The 24,322-nt window shown below is 40.1% G+C and overlaps 1 protein-coding gene across 5 annotated transcripts in view; it reads right to left on the reverse strand.

Moving 5' to 3' along the window:
* The window catches only part of ARNT2 (aryl hydrocarbon receptor nuclear translocator 2), a 182,129-nt gene that overhangs the window by 47,044 nt on the left and 110,763 nt on the right, over window positions 1-24,322 (reverse strand). For all 5 annotated transcript variants that reach the window (XM_089687644.1, XM_089687642.1, XM_089687645.1 and 2 more), the window contains 2 exons: window positions 18,578-18,643; window positions 14,634-14,719 (listed from right to left, as the gene is read on the reverse strand). In XM_089687644.1, the coding sequence (XP_089543770.1) occupies window positions 14,634-14,719; window positions 18,578-18,643 (152 nt within the window). The remainder of the gene's footprint in view (window positions 1-14,633; window positions 14,720-18,577; window positions 18,644-24,322) is intronic.

A 24,322-nucleotide genomic window follows, 5' to 3' on the forward strand; every position in this document is an offset into this window, starting at 1 on the left:
TGGCTCAGTTTACAAATTTTTTTTTGCAATACAAAGCGTTTATAGCGCCGGCCCCGTGCCTTTAAAGCGCACTTTATGAAGAGTTTTGAACAGATAGGACTTTTTTTTACTTTTTTCTGATTTTCTGACCTCCGGAACGGATTAATTGGTTTTCAATGCCTTTATGAATTTTTTTTAAATCATGTCCCTGTACAGTATTTATGCCTTTAAAGTGCACTTTATAAAGAGTTTTGAACAGATAAGACTTTTTTTAACTTTTTTCTGACCTCCGGAACGGATTAATTGGTTTTCAATGCATTTACAAATACTTTTTAATCATATCCCTTTACAGTATTTATGCCTTTAAAGTGCACTTTATAAAGAGTTTTGAACAGATAAGACTTTTTTTACTTTTTTTCTGACCTCCAGAACGGATTAATTGGTTTTCAATGCTTTTATGAATTTTTTTTAAATCATGTCCCTGTACAGTATTTATGCCTTTAAAGTGCACTTTATAAAGAGTTTTGAACAGATAAAAGACTATTGTTTTACTTTTTTCTGACCTACGGAATGCATTAATTGGTTTTAAATGCATTCCTATGGGAAACCACGTTTCGGTTTACAAATTTTTCACAATACGAAACGTCGCGCAGAACGCATTAAATTCGTAAACCGAAGTACACCTGTATCTGGATTTGAAAAGATATTTGGTGCTCAGCAAGTGATTTTATATCCTTTCTGACAATTGAGAAAAAATATTTAACTGAAAGTCTGTGCAGCCCAGCAAAGCTCCTCTCCTGCAAGTAAAAGTGGGCTGTTCTACAATTTCACCACATTAGCAAACTATATAAATGGATTTATTTAATATAGCTAACATCCAGAATTCTTTTTTCACTGATCTGATCACCTACACTGCAATCTGATTGGCTGCTGTGAGTTACAGGACTTCACATTTCTCTTATGCAATTCCTCTTTGGACTGGCTTATTAAATTATCCTTGTAGTGTAATTTAGCAATCAAATATTTCCTGCAATCAAATGTATGCCTCTTATGTCAGCACTATAGGGACACCGCTAAGTAAATACTGTCCATATGTAATCTTGTTATCAAGGAGGTCTGATGATTCCACAGGCTGTATGACTGATGTGATTCCATGAGATCTGAACTTTATATTTAACTATTAAGGGCTTGCTCACACAGGTGTTGAAAATAGGCAGATGAGTTGTGTTTTTATTGCTTCCAGACTACCTATCAACACCACTCACAATTGTTAAAAGATGAAGGTGTTAGGGTTCATTCACACAGATGGCCAGGGAGTGGTAAAAATAGGTGGTTGAAGCTCGGTTTTACCACCACTGGTAGGCACCTGTTACACAAGCTATCCAATCAGGTCCGCCTGAAAAACTGGCAGACCTGATTGGATGGTCCATGAATTCCTATGGACTGTCGGATGTTAACAGACTTCTGTCTGTCCCCTCCATCTAGGGGGATCGGATTAGAGGGCAGTTTGACTGTAAACGGAAAGCAGAGTCAGTTTACACCCGACTACCCATAGAGCAAAGCAGAGCTCTGTCCAGGAGCGGACTGACCATTAGGGTATTTGGGCACTGCCCGAGGGCCTGGGGTCAGTAGGGGGCCCCATGAGATGCCCCTGGTACCTTTCATAGGCTTTTTTGGGTGTAGTTTGAGTGTGAGCAAGGACACAGAGGCCCTATGATCCCCTATTGCCCGGGGGCCCCATGAGTTGTCAGTCTACCCCTGGCTCTGTCCATGCATGAACTGAGCAGGCACAGACCTGTTATCCGCTCACTCTGCTCTGATCAACAGGGGATCAGCAGACAGATCCCCTGCTGATCAAGCAAAGTCCACCCTGTTTGAAAAGTAGGGTTGCCACCTCATCCCATTAGAATCGAGCATACGTTTATTATACAGGTTCTGAGACTAATTTAATGCACCTAAGGCACGAAAGCCGGCCATATACACGTCGAATTCCAAAATAATTTTCTTTCGAAAATCTTTTAAAATAATTTTCGTTCAAATTTCGCACCATTAGTGGCCACTGAAACAGACGATTTTTGTGCAACCATCGAAATTGTGTGATCGGCACGCTGGAAGTTTTTTGAAAAACACCAAATTTCTAATCAATGATGGGAGAACTGTGCGAGAAATATAATCGAAAAATGAAATGAGGATAAGCTGTGACCTGGAAAGAAAAGAAAATTCTTGGCCACAAACATTCTTTTCTGTAGAAACATGAGGTGAAATTGAAGGCTTGGTTGGTGGAATTTCGAAATCAATGGTGGCACGATTGGGTTACAAAATGCATGAAAATTCTGATTTTCTAAAGAAAATTAATTCGGTATTCGACCCATGTATGGCCTGCATTAGTGAGTTTAATTACCACCTTAATTAGCCACAGAACCTGTGTAATGAATGTGTGTTCAGTTTTAAAGGGATGAGATGGCAACTCTAAAGCTGCAAAGGCAGTCGGATGGGGTTGTACACATGCCAAGCCACCAAGCGTTGAGTCCAAGCCACGGCAAAAATTGTATCCACAGTTGCACTCAGTAGGCAGTACTGCCACTGAATGCAACACACTGAAAATGGGGGCATGACGCAACTGTACTGTATAGGGTTGACACCTCATCCCTTTAAAACTGAACACATATTAGTTACACAGGTTCTGAGGCCAATTTATCAAAGATAAGGCACTGAGTTTAATTACCACCTTAATCAGCCACAGAACCTGTGTAATTAACGTGTTTGGTTTTAAAGGGATGAGGTCCTGTATCCCCATGCAGTGCATGAGGATGAAGAGTGGTGGTGTGAGCTTCTCAAGGTTAAAACAGGCAGTTAAGAGGCAGCATATGACCTCTCAGCTGCCTGTCAAATGCCCTCTGAAAAACTATCCACCACAGATTGCTTTTCAAAGGGATGGCAAGGGCTGCCTCAAGTGAAAATGAGCCTTCTGTGTTGCCTTTCATCATGGAGTTCAGCAGGAATGGTCACTTTGCATGATCAGCCCGGGTAACAAATTTGCAGAATGGTCAGATTTGGTCATCCATGTATCATCTGCTCCATCTACAACAACTGCTTAGTCCACACTTCAGTCTTTATCAAATCCCTTATATCGTTTCAAATCCGCTATGGGGAATAATTTGAATTATTTGTAAATATATATATGTTATGTGGAAAGCTTAAGCCTGGTCTTTGTATGCATATTGGGGAAATAAACGCTGACGGTTTCCACTGCATGTTAACAGTTAACAGAAGCAGAAACTAGCAATCAGACCTCTGTGCGTCCGCCAGACTTGATTTCAGTTACACTTTCCTTTTATGGGACTCTCTTCAAGCTACTGCTGAATAAATCCAGGACATTTAAAGAGTGGCCTCAAAGCAAAAGCCTTGGACGCAGCTCGGAATCTGGGATTTAATACAATGGAAATTCTGCAGCCCTCGACTTGGCGAATGCTGCTCAGTAGGGGTGCCAGATATGCATGGTTATTGTAACAGAGAGACGGACACAATATAAACGGACATATTTAAAGGTTGCTGAACGGTTGATGAGAATGATCTGGGATATAATGCAGGATTTTCCAGAAAATACTTAACTTTAAAAATGTGTAATTTTACTCATAGACAACATGAAACTTCTCAAAGTTTGTATGAGGTCAAAATACCTGAGTGCAACTGGGGCATTACAACTGCCATAAGTCAAAGTAAATAATGAAGAAGGGCGCCGGACTAAGTGCAGCATTAAATTAACAGTTTTATTGGTAATGTGGTGTCCATGCATTGTTCACTGACGTAGCGTCCACCCCGGCGCCATTTGCAGTCCACGCTGGCTCCCTGTGGCGGGCAGCCGCTTCAGGATAACCTCCCTGTCCACATCGGATGCGTGGACACTGCTTGCCCTCTGCGGCCTCCCGGGAGCCTGGACTACGTTTGGCGATATGCTCTTTTAATTTTCCTTCTTGTGAGGTTTCCACTGCATCCACCCCGGCGCCATTTGCAGTCCACGCTGGCTCCCTGTGGCGGGCAGCCGCTTCAGGATACCCTCCCTGTCCACATCGGATACGTGGACACTGCTTTCCCTCTGCGGCCTCCCGGGAGCCTGGACTACGTTTGGCGATATGCTCTTTTAATTTTCCTTCCTGTGAGGTGCCAACTGTCGTTTTTACCAATAAAACAGTTAATGTAATGCTACACTTAGTCCGGCGCCCTTCTTCCTTCTTTTTTTTTTCATGTACAGAGTTCAGCTTTGCTCTAAGGGTGCTGCCGCTGATGCCGCTTCTTGCTTATGTACTCTCATTGTGAATGCTAATGGTCTCCCACATGAACTTTTAATGGACTTTATGGACTTTTATGTAGTTACATTATACTCCTCCAGCACCAAATTTGTATATCTCTTATAAGTCAAAGTAATCTGTAGGCCATGTGTAAGTGATCTTTTGTATCTGACATATAGACATTTCGGTGCATATTGGAGGAATAATATATACACAGTGAGCTCTGGTACCAGACTGATGTGCATTCCCAAATGAAGTGGCAGTTAATAGAATTGGAGGAAAATGCAAGGGTACTATTCTTACAAGTCTCAAGAAAGTCTCTAAGCAGTTCTAGCCAGGTCTAAGAAATACTGAAGATAGGGAAATAGTAATGCAGATTATATGACAATTTGTAACTTGTTTGTTACACTCTATAAATACAGCTCAACTTATAAATGCAGTAAATATTCATCTGCTGCATGTCATGACTGTGACATTTTTTCAGGCTGGATTCCTATTGGTGTGTGTTGCTTGAAGCGCCCCCTAGCAATGGTTGATAAGCAGATAACTAGTGGGCCTGCTGTAGAACATGAGCACAGGAGGTCGGTCAGCCTCCTTGTTCTATCAGGGCCCCCAAGGTTATGGATGGTCACTTGGCCCAAAGCAGCAGCAAACTCACAATTCATGGTTGGTTTACGCCGTTTACCTGCTTTCCTGATTTGGATCAGGACATCGCTCCAAACTGGATGAAATAGCCAGGAGGAAACTGGTCAGAGAGGCTAGCAAGAGGCCTAAAGCAATTCTGAAGTAGTCACAGAAACCTATGACAAAGAGTAGTCATTGTGTGCATGTGACAACAATATCATAAATTCTTCAGAAATGCAAGAAAGAAGCCACTCCTCAAAAAAGGCAACATGCAGTCACCATTGAGCTTTGCCAAAACGCACCTTGACGATTCTGAGGCCACATGGAAAAAGCTGCTATGGTCAGATGAGAATGCAATTGAATTATCTGGCCTCATGACCAAACAATGTCTGGAGGAAATCCAATACAGCTCACCACCTAAATAATACCATTCCTATAGTAATGCATGGCGGTGGGAATATCCTGTTATGAGGGGTTTCTCTGCAGCAGGGGCTGGATAGAAGGAAAATGAATGGGGTAAAAACCCATCAAATTCTTGAGGAAAGTCTGCTAGAAAGTTGTCAATGGGAAGAAGGTTTACCTTCCAACATGACAATGACCCAAAGCACACAGCAAAAATGACACACAGTGGTTGAAGGAGAAAAAGGTGGATGTCCTTGCATGGCCTAGTCAGAGCCTAGACTTAAACCCATTGAAAATCTGTGGAATGACTTGATGACTACAGTCCACAAACGGTCACCATCAAATTTAAATGAACTTGAGCAGTTCTGCAAAGAAGAACGGGAAAATATTGCAAAGTCTAGATGTGCAAAGTTAGTAGACAAATCCCAACAGACTACAGGCTGTAATGAAAGCAAATGATGGTTCAACAAAACACTGACACAAGGAGGTGATCCTTTTTCCAACTCAGTGATTCTGTTTTTGAATTGTTTTAATTTTTTTCTGATATGTTGGTGTCCTATCTTTCATGTGATTGTTATAGGTTACATTGAGTAAATACAGCTGGATAAAACAAACACTGTGTCTGTCTTCATTACAGGCTGCAAAGCAACAAAATGTAAATATTTTAAGGGGGCAATTCTTTTCTATACCAGCTGTACATATTACGCTCAGACACTCAGCGACCCTTGGGTGCATGCTAATTTTCAAAGATCTAAAGAAGGGGGTCCTTGTTCCATGTCATTTCAATGAAATATTAATATCAGATATGGATTACTAAATCTCTTGTTCTACGTTCTTTGGTGCACCAACACACAGTACAGATATAACGACTACCTCCCTCACAGAACTGTCTTCATGCCTACATTACATGATTCCAGGCAGAAGAAAGTGGACAATCTGTAGAGTTGCCACCCTTTTTTGTACATAAGGTATTCTCCTGTATGGCTTACTATAATGTAAACCTGTAAATAAGTGGAAGAGGAGTTTGTGGGATTGGGATACATACATTTATTACTCAGTATGACGAAGACAAGGTGGCTAAAAGTACAAGAGCATCTTAGAGGTCACAAAGCAACAAAGCTCTGCCAATGCTTCTCTTCAACTCCCATTCACCATTAGCAAGTGGCACCATTTGGCATCATTTGATTACTAACACCAGAAACATGTTATTGTTCATTTGTTGGTTAGCATGGATACCATGTGATGATATCATCACACAATAACCAAAAAGCTTTTATTTTCCCATATGAATGATATTCCTGTGTTACAAGAAGTAAAAGGCTTCCTCGTGGACAGTGACTTCAAATAAAGAGCCTCCTAGTGCAGCTTGCTGTGGGTATGGTGAACCTGCAGACTGGGTGCCAACCAGCCTTGAAGATCAGCGATGGTTGTGCTGCATATTAACCAGCAGAAAGGGCTTAAAGAAGACTAGTTAGCCAAACAGTGTAATGTTAAATGTATATGCCTCATATTCCGCATTTACCTTGTCACATTTTATTGAGATGGTTCTTAATGGGGGTTTAAAACATATGGTAACTACTGGTTATGTTTTAGTTTATTTGTAAAGTTACGCACCTAAATGAATAAAGAAGAAGTTAGACGCACAAATGAAATAGAGATATTTTTAGTTCGCTTTTTCCATCATACACATTTCACATTTCTTTATAATACTGCTGAGCCAGCCAGGCCAGGGAGTCTTACTCAGGATGACCTCATGTCAGTGGGTCTGTTCTGATCTGAACACACAAACAATGTGGAATAAGTGAACCTTTGCGTGTACTGGAAAGCTGAATTCCCACCTGCCATACATTAGAGAAGGGGCTGCTGGCTGCGGGCTAAACAATTCTATATATAGAATTTCTGAGCAAAATCTCTTTTCCCAAAGGACAAAACATCATACGCCACAACTCAGGAATTTACACAGGTTACTGAGGGGCGATTCTGATTTGAAACCACTAACACAAAGAAATAAGAGTCTGTTTATGGGTTTAGAGCTGCTAAAAATAACCAGTCATCCCACTCATCTGTACAATTGGGTTCTATACAGCCAAAAACACAAAGGATAGAGGCAATGCTGTGATATAAATGTGCATGTCAACAAAATTAGAAAGCCCTATCTTCTATCACATGTGGACTATTCTTTTTTTTAGTTACAAGTTATTAGACGTTTCATATCTTGTTCACATCTGTGTTATCATGATGTCCATTCTTTATCAATTCACAGTTCATTGGTATACAGAATCTTGGAATCATTCCTAACACTTGTGGAGCTCCTACTAGAATAGCTATGCAACATCAGTTATGTGCAGTTTGTTATTATGTTCTGTTTTGAGACCCCATTCACACTTGTGCTACTTGTCGTGCGACTTTGGACATCAAAGTCACATGACAAGTTGTACCTCATGTTTTTTGATGATAACCATTCATATATGTGCGACTTAAAGTTGCAGCGGCTGCAAAGTAGTTCATGCAACTTCAACTTTCATGCAACTTGAGGACCACAGACTTCAATGTTAACTCTCAAAAGTTGCATGAAAGTCATACCTGAATGTTTATGTCATTTAACAGTGGTGCAACAGTGTGTCTGATTTTGCAGAGGGACAAGTCACACCCATCCAAAGTTGCGTCAAAGTTGCACTACAAAGTCATGCAACGTTTTTACTCCTACAAGTCTGAATGGAGCCTAAAACAGTAAAGAAATGATCTTTTATTCAAATTATTACTTTTTAAAGGCTCCACTCCCCAAAATACATGCAGGTTCTGATGGTCATAAATAAAAGTAGGCCCTGCACTGGCTGTATGCTCCACCTCAGGCAAGATGGGTTGCTTTGGGCCCCTTACAACCCTGTCAATGGTGGCTCTGCTGCCACATACAGACTTCTCAATATGATTTCCAGAAGGGTGATGGTCCATGGGAGGTTTGGTTTTTAAACAACAAGTAGAAGATTCTAGTCTCAGTAAAATAGCTTAACCCTTTGGGCAAACTTACAGCAAGTCTGAGATCACTACTATGGAAGACTGAATGAGAATTGCTAATCCTTCACTTTTTAATTCTTCTCAATATTTGCCTGCAGTAGGTTTGACTATCTAACAAAGAATCACACAATTAAAAAGAAAATAAAAATCTAGTTTCAGGAAATATATGTTTCTATATAAACTGGACAAATCTTCATAGTTACATAGTTAGTCTGGCTGAAAAAAAGACAAAAGTCCATCCAGTTCAACCATTTAAAAGAAAAAAAAAAAAGTTACAATCCTACACCCAAAGTTGATTCAGAGGAAGGTAAAAAACCCAGCAAAGCATGATCCACTTTGCTCCTGCAGGGGAGAAATTCCTGATCTCCCTAGAGGAAATCAGATATTCCCTGGATGAACTTTACCTATAAATAGTATCCAGTTATATTCTGTGTATCCAAGAAAGAATTCAGGACTTTTTTAATGCAATCCACTGAGCTGGCAAGAACCAACTCTTGAGGGAGTCTATTCCACATTTTCACAGCTCTTACTGTGAAGAAACCTTTCCATGTTTGGAGATTAAATCTCTTTTCCTTCAGCCGTAAAGAGTGCCCCCTTGTCCTCTGTGATGACCTCAGGGTGAATAACTCTACACCGAGTTCACTATATGAACCACTGATGTATTTATACATGTTGATCATATCCCCCCTTATGTATTATACATGTTGATCATATCCTCCCTTAATCTCCTCTTCTCAAGAGAGAATAAATTCAGTTCCTCTAATCTTTCCTCATAGCTGAGCTCCTCCACGTCCACTGCCACCCCTCTGTCCAAGGTTTTGTTCACCTCCTCATAAAAAGAAATCAGATTTGTTTGACAACTTCTGTCTTTCATGAATCCATGCTGTTTGTTGCTTAAAATATTTTTTTCCAGCGAGAACTCATCTATGTGGTCTTTTATTAAACTCTCCAGTAGCTTCCCAACTATAGAAGTTAAACTAATGCAGGCCATAGACGGGTCGAAAATCGGCCGATTTTCGGATCGTTAGTGGGCGATTTGGTCGGCCGTTTTTCGGTATTTTGGCCGTTTTTGTTTTTCGGTAAAGTTGGAAAAAAATCGGCCGATTTTGCCGATCGGCCGATTTTCGCGGCAATTAGTGGGCAAATCGGCCGATTTTTTACCGATAAAAAATCTGCGCATGAGCAGTGACCTGCAAGAGGAAGACAAAAAGAAGAAAAAGAAGAGGAAGAGGATGAAGAAGAGGATGAAGAAGAAGAAGAGGAAGAAGAGGATGAAGAAGAAGAAGAGGATGAGGATGAAGAAGAGGATGAAGAAGAAGAGGAAGAAGAGGATGAGGATGAAGAAGAAGAAGATGAGGATGAGGATGAGGAAGAAGAAGAGGATGAGGAAGAAGAAGAGGATGAGGAAGAAGAAGAGGATGAGGATGAGGAAGAAGAAGAAGAAGAAGAAGAAGAGGATGAGGATGAGGATGAAGAAGAAGAAGAAGAAGAGGATGAGGATGAAGAAGAAGAAGAAGAGGAGGAGGAGGATGATGAAGAAGAAGAAGAGGATGAGGATGAAGAAGAGGAAGAAGAAGAAGAGGATGAGGAAGAAGAAGAAGAAGAAGAAGAGGATGAGGATGAAGAAGAAGAAGAGGAGGAGGAGGATGATGAAGAAGAAGAGGATGAGGATGAAGAAAAAGAAGAAGAAGATGAGGATGAAGAAGAAGAAGAAGATGAGGATGAAGAAGAAGAGGATGAGGAAGAAGAAGAGGATGAGGAAGAAGAAGAAGAAGAGGATGATGATGATGAAGAAGAAGAGGATGAAGATGAGGAAGAAGAAGAAGAAGGAGGAGGAGGAGGATGATGATGAAGAAGAAGAAGAGGATGAGGATGAAGAAGAAGAAGAGGATGAGTATGAAGAAGAAGAGGATGGGGATGAAGAAGAGGATGAGGATGAAGATGATGAAGAAGAAGAGGATGAGGATGATGAAGAAGAAGAGGATGAGGATGAAGAAGAAGAAGAAGAAGAAGAGGATGAGGATGATGATGAAGAAGAAGAAGAAGAAGAAGAAGTAGGATGAAAATAAGAAGAATTCCAGTCCAGCAAAAAGTGTCTCTGCAGAGAGCTCCGCTATTTCTGACAGTTCTCTGACAGTTCCTTGACATTTACAGCGGTTGAAACATTGTATCTATTTGTTTCCGAATAAAAACATCTGTATCCTAAATGGAAACAAATAGATACATTGTTGCAACTTCTATAAATGTCAAGGAACTGTCAGAGAACTGTCAAAGAAATAGCAGAGCTCTCTGCAGGGACACTTTTTGCCGGCTCTAGACGGGTAGAAAATCGGCCGATTTTTTTTACCATTGATGGTAACGTCGGCCACTTGAACAACCGATTTTTCGTTTTTTAAAAGAAAAATCTGCAGTTTTTCTCCCCATCTATGGCCTGCATAACAGATCTATAATTACTTGGTAAAGATTTTGACCCCTTTTTAAATATTGGCACCACACTGGCCTTACGCCAATCCAGTGGTACTATGGCAGTCATTAAAGAGTCCCTAAAAATGAGAAACAATGGCTTTGAAATGACATAGCTCTATTCTTTAAGGACCCGTGGGTGTATGCCATCCGATCCAGGTGCTTTATTCACCTTTATACTGTCTAAATATTTTGGATATCAATTGTGAGCCAATGTGGATCATCTGGAGCTGTGTCAATACCATGCTCATTATGGACAAGAGCTCCCCTATGCCCCTTTGTATACACAGAGCTGAAGAAGGTATTTAATACATTTGCCTTCTCTTTGTTCCCAGTCACCCACTCTAGATTATTTTGTAAAGGGCCTACATGCTCAGACCGGACCTTTTTTACTATTAATATATTTCAAGATTTTTTTGGGTTGGTCCTGTTATCTTTTGCAATCTGTCATTTGTTTTCAATTGTTGCAGCCTTTATTTCTTTTTTGCATATTCTGTTGTATTCTTTGTAATGTTTAAACGATAATAGTGTCCCTTCATTTAATATATTAATATATTATATTTAATAAAAGCTCTTTTCTTATTATCTATAGCTTTTTTAACTTTGGCCGTCTGTATGTATGTATGTATTCATAGAATCAAACAACTGGCAGTGAGGAAATTTGAGAGTTCCTCTTGTTTTTGAGCCAAAGAACTTACCGTTACTCCCTACAAGTGCTCCCCAGGTCACCTACATTAATATGTACTCTGCACAATTTTGAGGCTTATTAGCATCTTTTTTATTATGTTAAACCTAACTAAACAAAAAAACTTACTTTAAAACTTTGGAATCAAGATGATTACTTCAGTACTTCAGCTAACTATCTTGAAACAATGTTCATTGGGGAAAATAGTCTGCAGCTTGAGATTGCTTCCACTGCAATTAATTCTTTTTATTACTTGTGCATACAATTCTGACATACCCAGCACCACAAAAAAGCAGTTGCCTGTAACTATGGATCTCAGATAGCATAGGGAAATGCTAAAAACCTCTGTCAGGTTTTTATTGATGTATGGCCTCTCTACTACCTAAAGTAATTTCCACTCAATTACTGTATCTCTGGTAGAGGAGCTTAAGAAAACCTTCTCAACATGACACAGACAATAAAACAGAACTGACAAGGACATTTAACCATTCACTACCCTATCTAAAATTATTTATCTTTAGTTATCCTTTAAAGGGACACTAAACACTGGTTTAAAAGCATTCTATTTGAGTCTGTATTCTTAACTCAAAAAAGTCCCTTCTATTGCTCTCTCCCTACTTCAAATCTTCAGATTTCTGTTTTTGCTGCTGTGCGATTTCCTTTTAGAGGGTGACTACGTTTGTTCTCCATGGTCCACTGTATGTAGGAACAAAGCCATCCTCTCTTGCTCACTTCCAAGATGGACTAAGGACTAAAGACCATGGGATTTGTAGTGTGCATAGAGCAGTGTACATGACCAAAGCTAACGCTCACTGAACGTTCCAAACAAACAAAAGTGAAGCAAAAAACAGAAGACAGAAAAACACAGTAAGAAACAATTTCAGGAAAAACAGATGACAGGACAATTTAATAGTAGATGTGTATGGATTATTTTTGGAGAATAAGGATGTCACTTTAGGTGTGTGCATCCCATACACTGCATTGTCCTACTCCATTACTGTGCACACAAATACTGGTTCTATCAGTGTTACAGGGGACTATTTACATTTCTTGTCAGTGAATAATGAAGCATGTGGTTCTTTGATAAGTCAATAAACAAATGAACTGGAAAAACTTGGTGAAAGTGAACAGCACATTGACTTTGTTTACAGGTAACATTTACATACTAGAACTAAATATCTAGACATTAACAAATAATTAAAGGTTCTTTCCTAAAAATGTGCCATAGGACCAGGGGCAGACTGACAACTCATGGGGCCCCCAGGCAATAGGGGATCATGGGGCCTCTGTGTCCTTGCCCAAACTCAAAAAAGCCTATGAAAAAGGTACCAGGGGCATCTCATGGGGCCCCCTATTGACCCCGGGCCCTCGGGCAGTGCCCGAGTTTCCAAACGGTCAGTCCACCCCTGCATAGGCCCCTAAGGTTGTGTTGGGTTCAGCATTGATGACAATGTGTAACTTAGGTTTAACAGGAGACTTCCTTAGTTTTAATTTAGGATGGTATGCTGAGATACCAATGTGACAGTGTCTGGCAGACCCATACAGAATCTTCCACTCTCCTGCATAAATACCAGCTGTTAGATCACTTTCAGACAAAAGTCATATTTCTGTTGGGAACAGATCATCCTGATCTGCCAAAAGAACCAACACCTCCAATACTAAACCTTAACCTTTTGTTACTAATAACAGAATTCTAATTCCCAGAGCATCACGTTTTCCAAAAATACGCAGCCTGCGCTCAGTTATATATTTTCTGGTTAATGACCCACAAATGACAACTTCATTGCTCTAGTTCTTACTGAGGCCCCCATACAGAGAATCTGAACTCCTAACACATGTGATAATATGTCTGGTCACCTGCACCTTCGTTGTTTCATGGCAAGTGGACCATGTTAATTGATTTGAATTGTATCTCTGTTGGAATGAAATTTTTAACATTGTTCTGACAGAGTGCAGAGTTCAATTAGAGCTCTCTGATATTGTGAAAATATTCACACATATGGAAAAAACTGGTGGAGCTTGTACAAAGAAGCATCATCAATTCTATGTGCCTCAGACAGCAAAGACTCTAAATATGGCCTTACTATAGTGTGATGACTTTTCTCTTAATCATCTAGTCATTACTACATGATATTCTTAGGCTCCATGCACACTAGTGTTTTTTTAAGCTCAAAAAATGCTGGATAAAAAAACGGTGGTAATATTGTAGCTTTTTAGTAGCGTTTAGGAAAGGTAGCGTATTTACAGTACATGTAGAAAAAAGAAGCTACAAAAAAGCTGTTAAGAAAGTTTTAGGAGTATTTAGCATTTTTTTCTGCTGGAAAAATGTTCCAAAAAGCTCTACAAAAACAATTTTGTTTAGGCTCTTAGACGCAGAAGCTCAAAAAACACTAATAGCCTGAAGTAGTGTGCATGGACACATAGGATAACACTGTTTAGCTTCTAGGAGCAGAAAATACATGCTAATAACAGCTTCTAGGAGCTTAAAAAATGATAGTGTGCATGGAGCCTTATTGTTACCTTTGGGACTGAAGCTGGCCTTACACATGTCTTTCATGTTTCATATCAGAGTTTCTGTCAGGAGCATGTAGCGCTCCTGTTCCATCACAGTTCCTGGTTTTATTCCAGCATCCTGTTTTTGGCTGTAATGCACTCTCCTTGTCTGCCTGTCCACCTGCAAGGTGAATGATGTTGCCAGTCTCTGGGTAGAGACCAAACCTGATTTAAGCCAGCCAAACCTGCAGTTTCATGCTTGTGATATTGCATTTGTAACACATGCTCCAAGCTCCATGTTTGTCTGCCCTGCCTGCTAGTTTGGATTCCCTAATTGATGACCTTGGATCGGATATCAACTACTCTCTCAACTCTGCCTGCCTTTTGTTTATGGATTTGACCCTGACAATTCTGAACCTTGACTGCTTTGTATGTGGACTGTCATTGAATCACTCTGCCTGTTTGCCAACCGCAAGCACCTGTTTGCTGTGCTGAGTTTATGCCTGCCCTGGTGTGGTGGCCAGGCACTATAGCATTGTGTATATATCCTGCGGGCAACCAAGTACTGATAGGCCAGCTTGCCTTATGGGAAAGGGGGCTGCTTTAGGTGAAGAACACAGAAACCAGATATAGTGTCTAAACCTGCATTAGGGGTAGGCATAGCACTTTACGAGTATTCTTACCTGCTGGGGGCCAAGCCTTAATATATCCGGTACAGTGGACAACAGAATACTGCGCTTCACCTTCTTTCACTGGTCCCAGGCCATTCCTATAAATGATGACAGAGTGGTATGTACTAAGAAATAAAAAATGCCTTTACAAACAACATGGAAGGAAAAAAACAAGTAGAATGCAGCTAAGAATGGTTCCATGTCATGAAATTACGATTATGCATAAGGCATTATTAGTTACAGCTCAGAAGTATACTTATAATAAGATAGCGTATGTACTCTCCAGCGCCTCAGGATATGCACAGCCAAAAGGGAAGCCAAGGGTACCAGGACAGCGACAACCAAAAGGAAATGTTCCAGGGGTGCAGCCCTCCTCAGACGGGGAAATCAGCCACTGGATAGAGAGAAAACAGGTGGCGCACACACCTAGTGCATTATCCAAGGTTTATTGTAGGAATTAAATCATAAAAACATACTCACAGATGAAGCATGTATCTAAAAAGCATAGAAAAATGAGAATGGCCACAACGGCGGGCAAGGTGTTCTCACAGTCAGTGCGGTCAAATGGCTGACGTGTTTCGGGGACGAATCCCTTTCCTCAGAGCTGATGACCAACCTCTGATGCTGATGCACGATGAATGGAAAGTAAAGTAAGAGCCTCGCTGTTGAGGCATCAACAGCGAGGTTCTTACTTTACTTTCCATTCATCGTGCACTGACTGTGAGAACACCTTGCCCGCCGTTGTGGCCATTGTCATTTTTCTATGCTTTTTAGATACATGCTTCGTCTGTGAGTATGTTTTTATGATTTAATTCCTACAATAAACCTTGGATAATGCACTAGGTGTGTGCGCCACCTGTTTTCTCTCTATACTTATAATAACTATAATGTATGTCTCTCTCTAAGATGAAGATCAAAACATTTCTTGAATTAACTGCAGATTTATATGACTTTCAACCAAGCAGTCCTACAAAAGTCCTCATTTCACAGCCATCTCCATGGTACATTTGTAAGAAGTCCTCTCTCACGGTGTTATGACCAGCTGACTCATCAACAAAAATCACTAACAAATCTCTCAAGCAAAAGTGGAGGTCAATTATACAACCCCAGTTTCAAAAAAGTTGGGATGCTGTGTAAAATCAGAATGCAATAATCTGAGAATTTGATAAACCCATGTTTTATTCACAATAGAAAACATCTAATGTTTAACCTGAGAAAAAGTACAATTTTAGGGAATAAAAGGTAATTTTAAAATTGATGGGGGCTACACATCTCAAAAAAGTTGGGAAAGGGCTACATAAAGCTGACAAAGTACAGCTCCAATTTCTAAAAAGTTGGAATCAGGGATATGTTCACCATGGTGTAGCATCCCCTCTTCTTTTAACAACACTCTATAAACATCTGGGAACTGAGGAGACCAGCTGCTGGAGGTTTGGGAAAAGAATGTTGTTCCATTCTTGACTGAGTCTATGCTGCTCTAAAACCTGGATATATCTTTCAGCATTGATGGTGTCTTTCCAGATGTGCAAGCTGCCCATTCCATACACCCTAATGCAATCCATACCATCAGAAATGCAGGCTTTTGAACTGAGCGCTGATAATAAGCCAGTAGGTCCAGTGAACACGTGCCCATGGCTGCCATATTAATACTTGTAGACCACAGAACAGTTTTCCACATTGCAACAGACCATTTTAAATGAACTTTGTCCCAGAGAAGACAGCGATGTTTCAGGATCATGTTCAGATATGGCTTCTTCTTTGCATGATCTTGAAGAGCTTTAACTTGAATTTTGGATGGTTCGGTGAACTGTGTTTACAAACAGTAATATTTGGAATTATTCTTAATCCCATGCAGTGATGTCCATCACAGAATCATGCCTCTTTTTAATGCAGTGCCATCTGAGAGCCCGAAGATTACGGTTTGAGATTTCTCCAGCTTCTTGAAATCTTTTGATGGTATTATGTACTGTAGATGATGATATATTTAAAGTCTTTGCAATTTTAGGGTGAGAAACATTCTAAAATTGTTTTCACAGGCTGCTAAATCTTTGCGCATCTTTACTTCTGAGACAATCTGACTCTCTAAGATGCTCTTTTTATACCAAGTCATGTTACTGCCTGTTGCTAATCAACCTAATTAGTTGTAAATTGTAAATCTTCCAGCTCTCCCTTGTTAGTACCACTTACTTTGCTAGCTTTTTGTTGCCCTGTCCCAACTTTATTGAGATGTGTTGCTGCCATCAATTTCAAAATTACCTTGTTTTTTTTTCTCAAAAATGGTACATTATCTCAGGTTAAACATTTGATATGTTGTCTATTTTCTTATGTGAATAAAATATTGGGTTTATGAGATTTGCAAGTCATTGCATTCTGTTTTATGTAGATTTTACAAAGCATCCCAACCTTTTTGGAATTTGGGTTTTAAAAAGGAAGACAAGCACAAATGAAACATATAGATAGCTGACTCCCGAACAATGTCTTACATGTGTTTTCTTGGTACCAGACAAAGAATCATCAAACAAACCGTAAGAAGCCTGGTCATATTATTCTATAATATTAAAAAAAAAAATAAGCAAGTCACTAAGGCCCCTTTCGGACCTGCCAGCAGATCCCTTTCCTCAGTGGGGGATCTCTCTGCTAAGCGGATGACAGGTCTGTGTCCACTCCACTGCTGCAGAGCCAGAGCGGACACAGACACAGCCTGCTTTTTCCAATGGGGTGGTTGGAAGGAAATGGACCACCTCTCCATTTCCATCTGACTGTCATCCGATCCGCTGGATGCATGGGAAATGGATCCCCATGCGTCTGTTTTTAACGTACAGGAATGGATACGGGTCAATAGAGGTCTATGGATGGTCTGATCGAGTCGGCCTGAAAAACTGAGAGGCGGAACCTATTAAACCGTCAGTGAAAAAGGGGCCTAAAGGCAAAATGTTTTTTTTTTGCTTTGGATAGGGTGGAAAGGGAGTAGAACACCTACCAAGTTTTTATTGCTGTCTATGCCCCTCTTAATGAGATTTATCCTCTCTATTTGTCCTGTTTAGCATTAAAAGTGAAAGTAAAAGAAAATCCCACATTTTAGCTGGTTCCTAGAACAGTAATAGGAAATCTTTAATTTGGAACACTAATGCTGGAGACCCTGGTGACCGTGGTGACCCCCCGGGTTTCCATCAATGTGAAGGAAATTTCTCTCACTTCCTGTTTTGGCTATGGGACAGGAAGTGAAATATTCCCTATGGGACACAGGTGTGGAAAAAATCTCCCTTACTCTATCTAAAATGAAAGAAATAACTGGACTGGGCATGGAATTTACATTAAAGTGGTATTAAACCCAAATACAAAAAAAAAAAAAATTGCAGTTGAAGTTTCCTTTTTAGGCTTTTTTCCTTTATTTTCACTTGGTGATCTGGCCAGTAAGTTTGCTGATTTTCAACTTCCTTTAACAGGCCAAGCTATCCAGCAAAAGTGGCAGGTAGAGAGTTGAGACAAACCATTTACTACTGAAAGAGGTGCTTACAATGGTCAACTTTTATTCATGTATGTAAGACCTTTATTCCAAAAGAAAAAACAAAACAAAAAACTATTGCTTTAAGTTCTTAAAAAGTGTTAGCTGGAGTTCAGCTTTAATTTTTTAGTCAAGTCATTCTAACACTACCCTCTTCCCATATTCACATTGCTGCTGTCCTATGGTGTCTCTGTTACTCCTCTGTCCAGAGTGGAGACACCTTAAGACAGGAAATGTGTTGGCTGGATCCACAGGTGAAAAAGCCTAAAAAAAGAAAACTTCCGCAGCCACCACAGTTAAGAACTGGCAAATTGCAATATATTACATTTTTGTTTTGGGGTTTAATACCACTTTATGAAGATAAAGTTTTGTTCAAAACAGATCTCAAGACCCTTAGTAATGCAAGTCTTCAATTCTTCCCACTGTGGAACCATTGCAACATATAACTTACCTGTACCTCTTCCTCATTGTGGTGATTCTGCTGAGTGGTAGATGATCCAGAGGAGCGTTACCACATCTACAGGAACACACATTTACTGGAGTTAAATAAATCAACGATAGCAGTTTTAAGTATTAAAACATCTTAGATATCATCTAATTAACATACCAATAAACATTGTTATTTTACTGTCAGAGAAACCAGCAAGATGTGAATTGTATATTCAGAAAAAAATCACGCGTTTAAGCTCCTGGCTGTACAAATTGGGGTTTATCTACTAAAGCTAGTTCACTCAGAATCTCATGCACCTGTGAATGGTAGCCAATCAGCTTCTAACCTCAGCTTGTTCAATTCAGCTTTAGCAATACAACCTGTAAGCTGATTGGATTCTATGCAGAAGTGCACGAGATTCTGAGTGAACCAGCTTTAGTAAATAAACCCCACTGCATTGTGATCTTACATCCAAGCCATTCCAGTGCAGCATTTGAAGAAAATCTGGGGGTCCTACAAAAAGTCACCACAGCCATGATTTGCACTGCATGAGAAATCTGAAAGCGGGAGGATATCAGATTGGTGGCTGAAGGATAGGTGTACATTACTTTAGGTTCTCTGTATTCTTGCCATTTTCCATTCTTGGTTTTCTTTCAACGCAACAGTCAAAATCAAGCAAAATAAGCCCCCTTTGTGTCCAGCTGTACCTGCAGAACAGGTGTGTAGTCTCCTAGCAAGTTTGATACCATAAAGACAGCACGTGGTACGTGACCTTACATCACACCGCCAAAGTCTCACAGGAAACTGCAAGCCGCTACCATTTGTAGCCCATCACAAAGGAACAGGCTAAGTAACGTACACAGGCAATTTGAGAAATACTGAAGTGTGCATCAATGCAAGATAGAGAGGATGAAAGCTTTTAGTCAAGGATAACTTTGTTGAAATTAAGAAATGTTTTAGGGTCTATGCTAACTCATCTACAGGTGTACCTCAGTTTATGAACACATCGGTAAACGTAATTTTCAGTTTACGAATGAAAATCCATTGAAAATAACGCCTTGGTTTATGAATTAAATTTTTTTACGAAGTGTATGTCATTGACGATTTTTAAATGCAATTGCCTGCTTTTTTTTTCTTCCCTAGCTCACAGAATTAGCTGTCACTCTCCCTGGAGCTAAAGGATACTTTGTTTCTTTTATCTCGGGAAACAAACTAAAAGGAAACATTGTTTCTTTTCACTTGGGGAAATAAAGTAAAAGGAAACTTTCTTTCTTTTAGCTGGGGGGAGAGTGACAGCTGATTTTCTGAGCTATAGTGAAGAAAAAAAAAAAGCTGGTAATTACATTTAAAAACCGGCACTGACCTATAGTGACAGCGACTTTTTAAAACTTTGTTCTGACCTCCGGATTAATCTCTGGATTAATCGGTTTTCAATGCATTCCTGTGGGAAACCGCGTTTCAGTTTATGAATCTTTCGCAAAATGAAATGTCCAGGAGAACGCATTCAATTCGTAAACCGAGGTACACCTGTATTTTCCATCAGCAAAACAGATGAATTTTACTGCATGAAAAGCATTTTAAATGCAATTCCAATTCTTTCCCACGAGGGAATGCTCATGTCTGTGACCTGCAAGTTAGTGTGCTTTAAAAAGGTAACTAACACCCCATTCACAACTACATGTGCATTACCACATACATTGTAATGTGCGTGTTTTAAGTTGTGAATGGGGGCCAAGGTTGAAAGCCTTATAATATGTGATCTTACATTAGTATTATTATTGTTATATGGGATTTATATAGCGGCAACAGTTTGCACTTTACAAACCCACTGGATCCCAAAACTTCACTTTTATTACAATGTTAAATAAAAATAACCTTTTGCAACTCTTCCGGCTTAAAATGAGTGTTACCAACAAAAAGTACATAAGTGGAATTACATAATCAGTCCATCACATTTACCTTCAAACTGGAACTTTTATTTCCTATTACACTAATGTCAGCCCTAATGAACCTTCTTGTATCCATAATCTTCTGTATAGTCCAAATAAATGAATAGATCTCCGAGAAAATATCAAATCAGCAAAGTGCCAACAAAACCCAAAGTCCCATAACCTAAACATGTTTCGCTATAACTGTCTTCTTTAGGGGTGAAATGAGTGCATTGTGTGAAAAACTGTGACCAAGAAAATCCACATGTATAATGAAATATTAAAATATATAATTACTAAATAATAAAAAGTGAGCAACATAACTTTTAAATGGAGCGAGAAATTTAGCAGCATGTGGCTGCTATATTTACATACATATATTAAAAGTAAATAAAATCCAGGCCTGTGGATGTAGTATACCTGGATTCAGCAAAACAATTTGATAAAGTCCCCCATAAACGCTTAATTTACAAACTGAGGTCTGTAGGCATGGACCATAGAGTTTGTACATGGATAGAAAAACGGTTACAGGGGTGCGTCCAAAGGGTGGTGATAAAGAGCATGTACTCGGACTGGTCTGGAGTGGTAAGTGGGGTACACCGGGCTCTGTCCTGGGGCCAATTGTATTTAATATATTCATAAATGATATAGAGGTCGGTATAAACAGCTCAATCTCAGTGTTTGCTGATGGTACAAAGCTAAGCAGGGCTATAACTTCACAGCACGATATAGAAACTTTACAAGAAGACCTCAATAAAATAAAAAAAGTGCGGAACTACATGGCAAATAAGGTATAATGTTGAAAAATGTAAAATAATGCACTTGGGGGCTAAAAATATGAAAGCAAGTTACTCACTAGGAAAAGAACCTCTGGGGGAGTCCAGGATGGAAAAAGATCTAGAGGTACTAATGGATGACAGGCAATGGCAAGCTGCAGCAAGCAAAGCTGGCAGAATATTAGCATGTCCAAAAGATGCCATTCAGGTCTGGTCACCAATCCTCAGGAAGCATGTGCCGGAACTGGAGAGAGAGCTCTTTTGGCTGTACTTCTCCTGTGGTTCATTCTGCACTCCTGTGATCTGTTTTCAGCTGAAACCCGCTGTCGGCTGACGTCACTCAGCTGGTCCAGGCTGGGAAAAATACTGACTTTGAAGTCTACTTCTCTTTTAATAAGGGGACTGGAGGATATCAGTTACAAGGAACAACTAGAAACATTAAACGTATTCTTCCTGGAGAAGAGATGCTTGAGAGGATATGATAGCGATATACAAATAAACTCAATAGTGATTCTAGCATAGGAAATAAACTATTCAGTATCAGGGAGTATAAGAAGACATGAGGTCACTCAATTAAATTGGAGGAGAAGCGGTTTAGGCCTTAAACTGCATAGGGAGTTTTTCACTGTCAGGACAGTAAGGATGTGGAACTCACTTCCACAATTGGAGGTGTCAGCGGGAAGTATTGATAGTTTCAAAAACTCTAAGATGGACATGTTAGTGAACACAATATACAGGGATATGGGATATGATTTTTGACATGAGCACACACACACCCACACAGGTTGAACTGGGTAGACTGGTGTCTTTATTCAACCTTACAATGTACCTACAGTGTGTCATTTTCTAAAAGTGCTTCCCTGTATTCAGTAAGGGCTAATTTACATTTGCACTAGACCTTTGAAGAGTGATTTGTGGTGGACCACTTTTCAGAGGGTATTTGATGGATGGCAAGGAGCCATTATGTTCTTACCTCTCTGCCTATTTTAAACCCCTAAAAGCCAACAGCACCACACTGCAACAGTGGCGGGGCAGCAGGGCCCCGTTCACTTGAACAGGTCGCATTCAGCGGGTGGTGTTACCCACCAAAACGACAGCTGGGATAATTTTTGTTGCACCATGATGTGGCATGTGTATACCCTTGTACAGCTGCCTTTGCAGCTTAGGGAGAAAGGTGAAAACGCAGCTCAACTGTGTGTTTTTACAGCTCCACAACTGCAAGAATAAACTAAGCCTTAATCTATTTCTGATACAACAGGTAATAAATGGGATTATAAACAAATCACAGCACAGTAGTCATACTTCAACAGAAATATGAACATTTATAGATACATATTTTTTTAATAGATGTGTAGAGCCCTCCTAGTTAGGTTGCTAGGTTAATTTAGTTTTTGGCTTGTTCTGTAGCTAGAGGATCAGTGACTGTTTGGTCTGGTCTGTTCAGAACTTCACAGGTTGGGAGTTTGGTGGTTTCCCCCTGCCTCTAGAGAGAGTTTCTAGAGCTCAGGGAGGAAGAATTCAAATGCCAGAATATTGAGCAGAACCTACATAAACCCTGGGAAGGTGTGCCTAGGTACGTCTTATTGAGCAGGCAGCCCTGGGCATTGCCCAGGGGCACCAGGTGCTCATGGGGCCCCATCAGGGCCAGCTCTGTCCCAACAGTTTATTTAGGGGGATGTGGCAGGCCGGAAGTGCTGAGGTCAGGTGGAAGGAAGGATGGTGACTGCAGTCTCTGGCTCTGCACAAGGCATAGATAACTTAGCACTAGCAGCGGGGCTTGGGAGTTGGGCTGAGCTGGCATCGGTCCTGCAGGCAGCGGAACCTTCTGTTCTGCCTGCCAGCTGGGCAGTCACTTGTCCTGAGCCTCCCTGAGTGAATGCTTATTGCCAAATATCGGCGGCTCTAACTCCATGGTCATTAAAAATGGGTGGAACATGTAACATGTTCCCAAAGGTGAAATTATCCTACTGTTTGTTATTGAATATGTTTTATAGCAGAAAGTAAAAAATATTGTTTTTTTCCCCCCAAAATATACAGTCTTTTTTCATTTATATAATATAAAATAAAAAAATCCAGTTGTGATCAAATACCACCAAAAGAAAGCTCTCTTTGTGTGAAAAAAGTGATATAAATTTTATTTGGATACAGTGTTGCATGACCACGCAATTGTCAGTTAAAGTAGTGCAGTGCAGTAGCAAAAAATGGCCTAGTCATGAAGGGTCTTCCGGAACTCAAGTAGTTAAAAAGACAAATCCTAGACTGTTCAATGATCTGGAGTGAATTGAATGTTGTTGTGTGCCTGGCTGCCTTTGCACTGCTTGGGAAAGGACTTGTCTAATCTCATCGGCCCCTCCGGGGGTAGCGCTACAGATTAGTATGATTGCCTGGTATATATGATACTGATGAGAGATCAACAGAAAATATTCAGACTGACCTATAGGCTTTACACATGTCTGTTCAGTGCTAATATTTCATGCTTAGGCTAGTAAGTTCATTTTTTAGGAAGATGCCAAGATTATTAATTAGCATGAGCAATGTTTGAAATTCCAGAGGGTCTGGCTTTTCACAGAAATGAAACAAGAGCATTGAAAGCCGCCCCTAGAAGCCCTCTATCATTACTTCCAGCTCACAGTCATCCAAGGCCCTTTAGCTCAGCACGCAGATATTATTCTTCCTGTATATTAAAATACCTTGTTAGATTTCACCACAAAAGAGCAAGGAAATCATTCTGATTACAATTTTGAGCGATTAAATACACTGAAGGCTATAATTCTCGCAGTGAACGGTTATGTACAGACACCGTAGTGAAAATGTACCCTCTAATATAAACCTATTACACACCCGGCAAGAAAACCTGCTTATCTACATGTTGTGTCTGTAGATGCAAAGGTTTCACCACTACAATACCAGCTATTTTACCTCCTTCCTGCCCAGACCAATTTTCAACATTCTCACACTCTGAATGAAAATTGCTCATGCGACACTGAACCCAAACTAAGTTTTTATTATTTTGTTCACACTAGAGCTTTCTTTTGGTGGTATTTATTCAGCACTGGGTTTGT

The sequence above is a fragment of the Staurois parvus genome, unplaced genomic scaffold (assembly GCF_062004578.1).
Source record: "Staurois parvus isolate SC_StPar_1 unplaced genomic scaffold, SC_StPar_1.0 ptg000432l, whole genome shotgun sequence".
Taxonomy (NCBI): Eukaryota; Metazoa; Chordata; class Amphibia; order Anura; family Ranidae; genus Staurois; species Staurois parvus.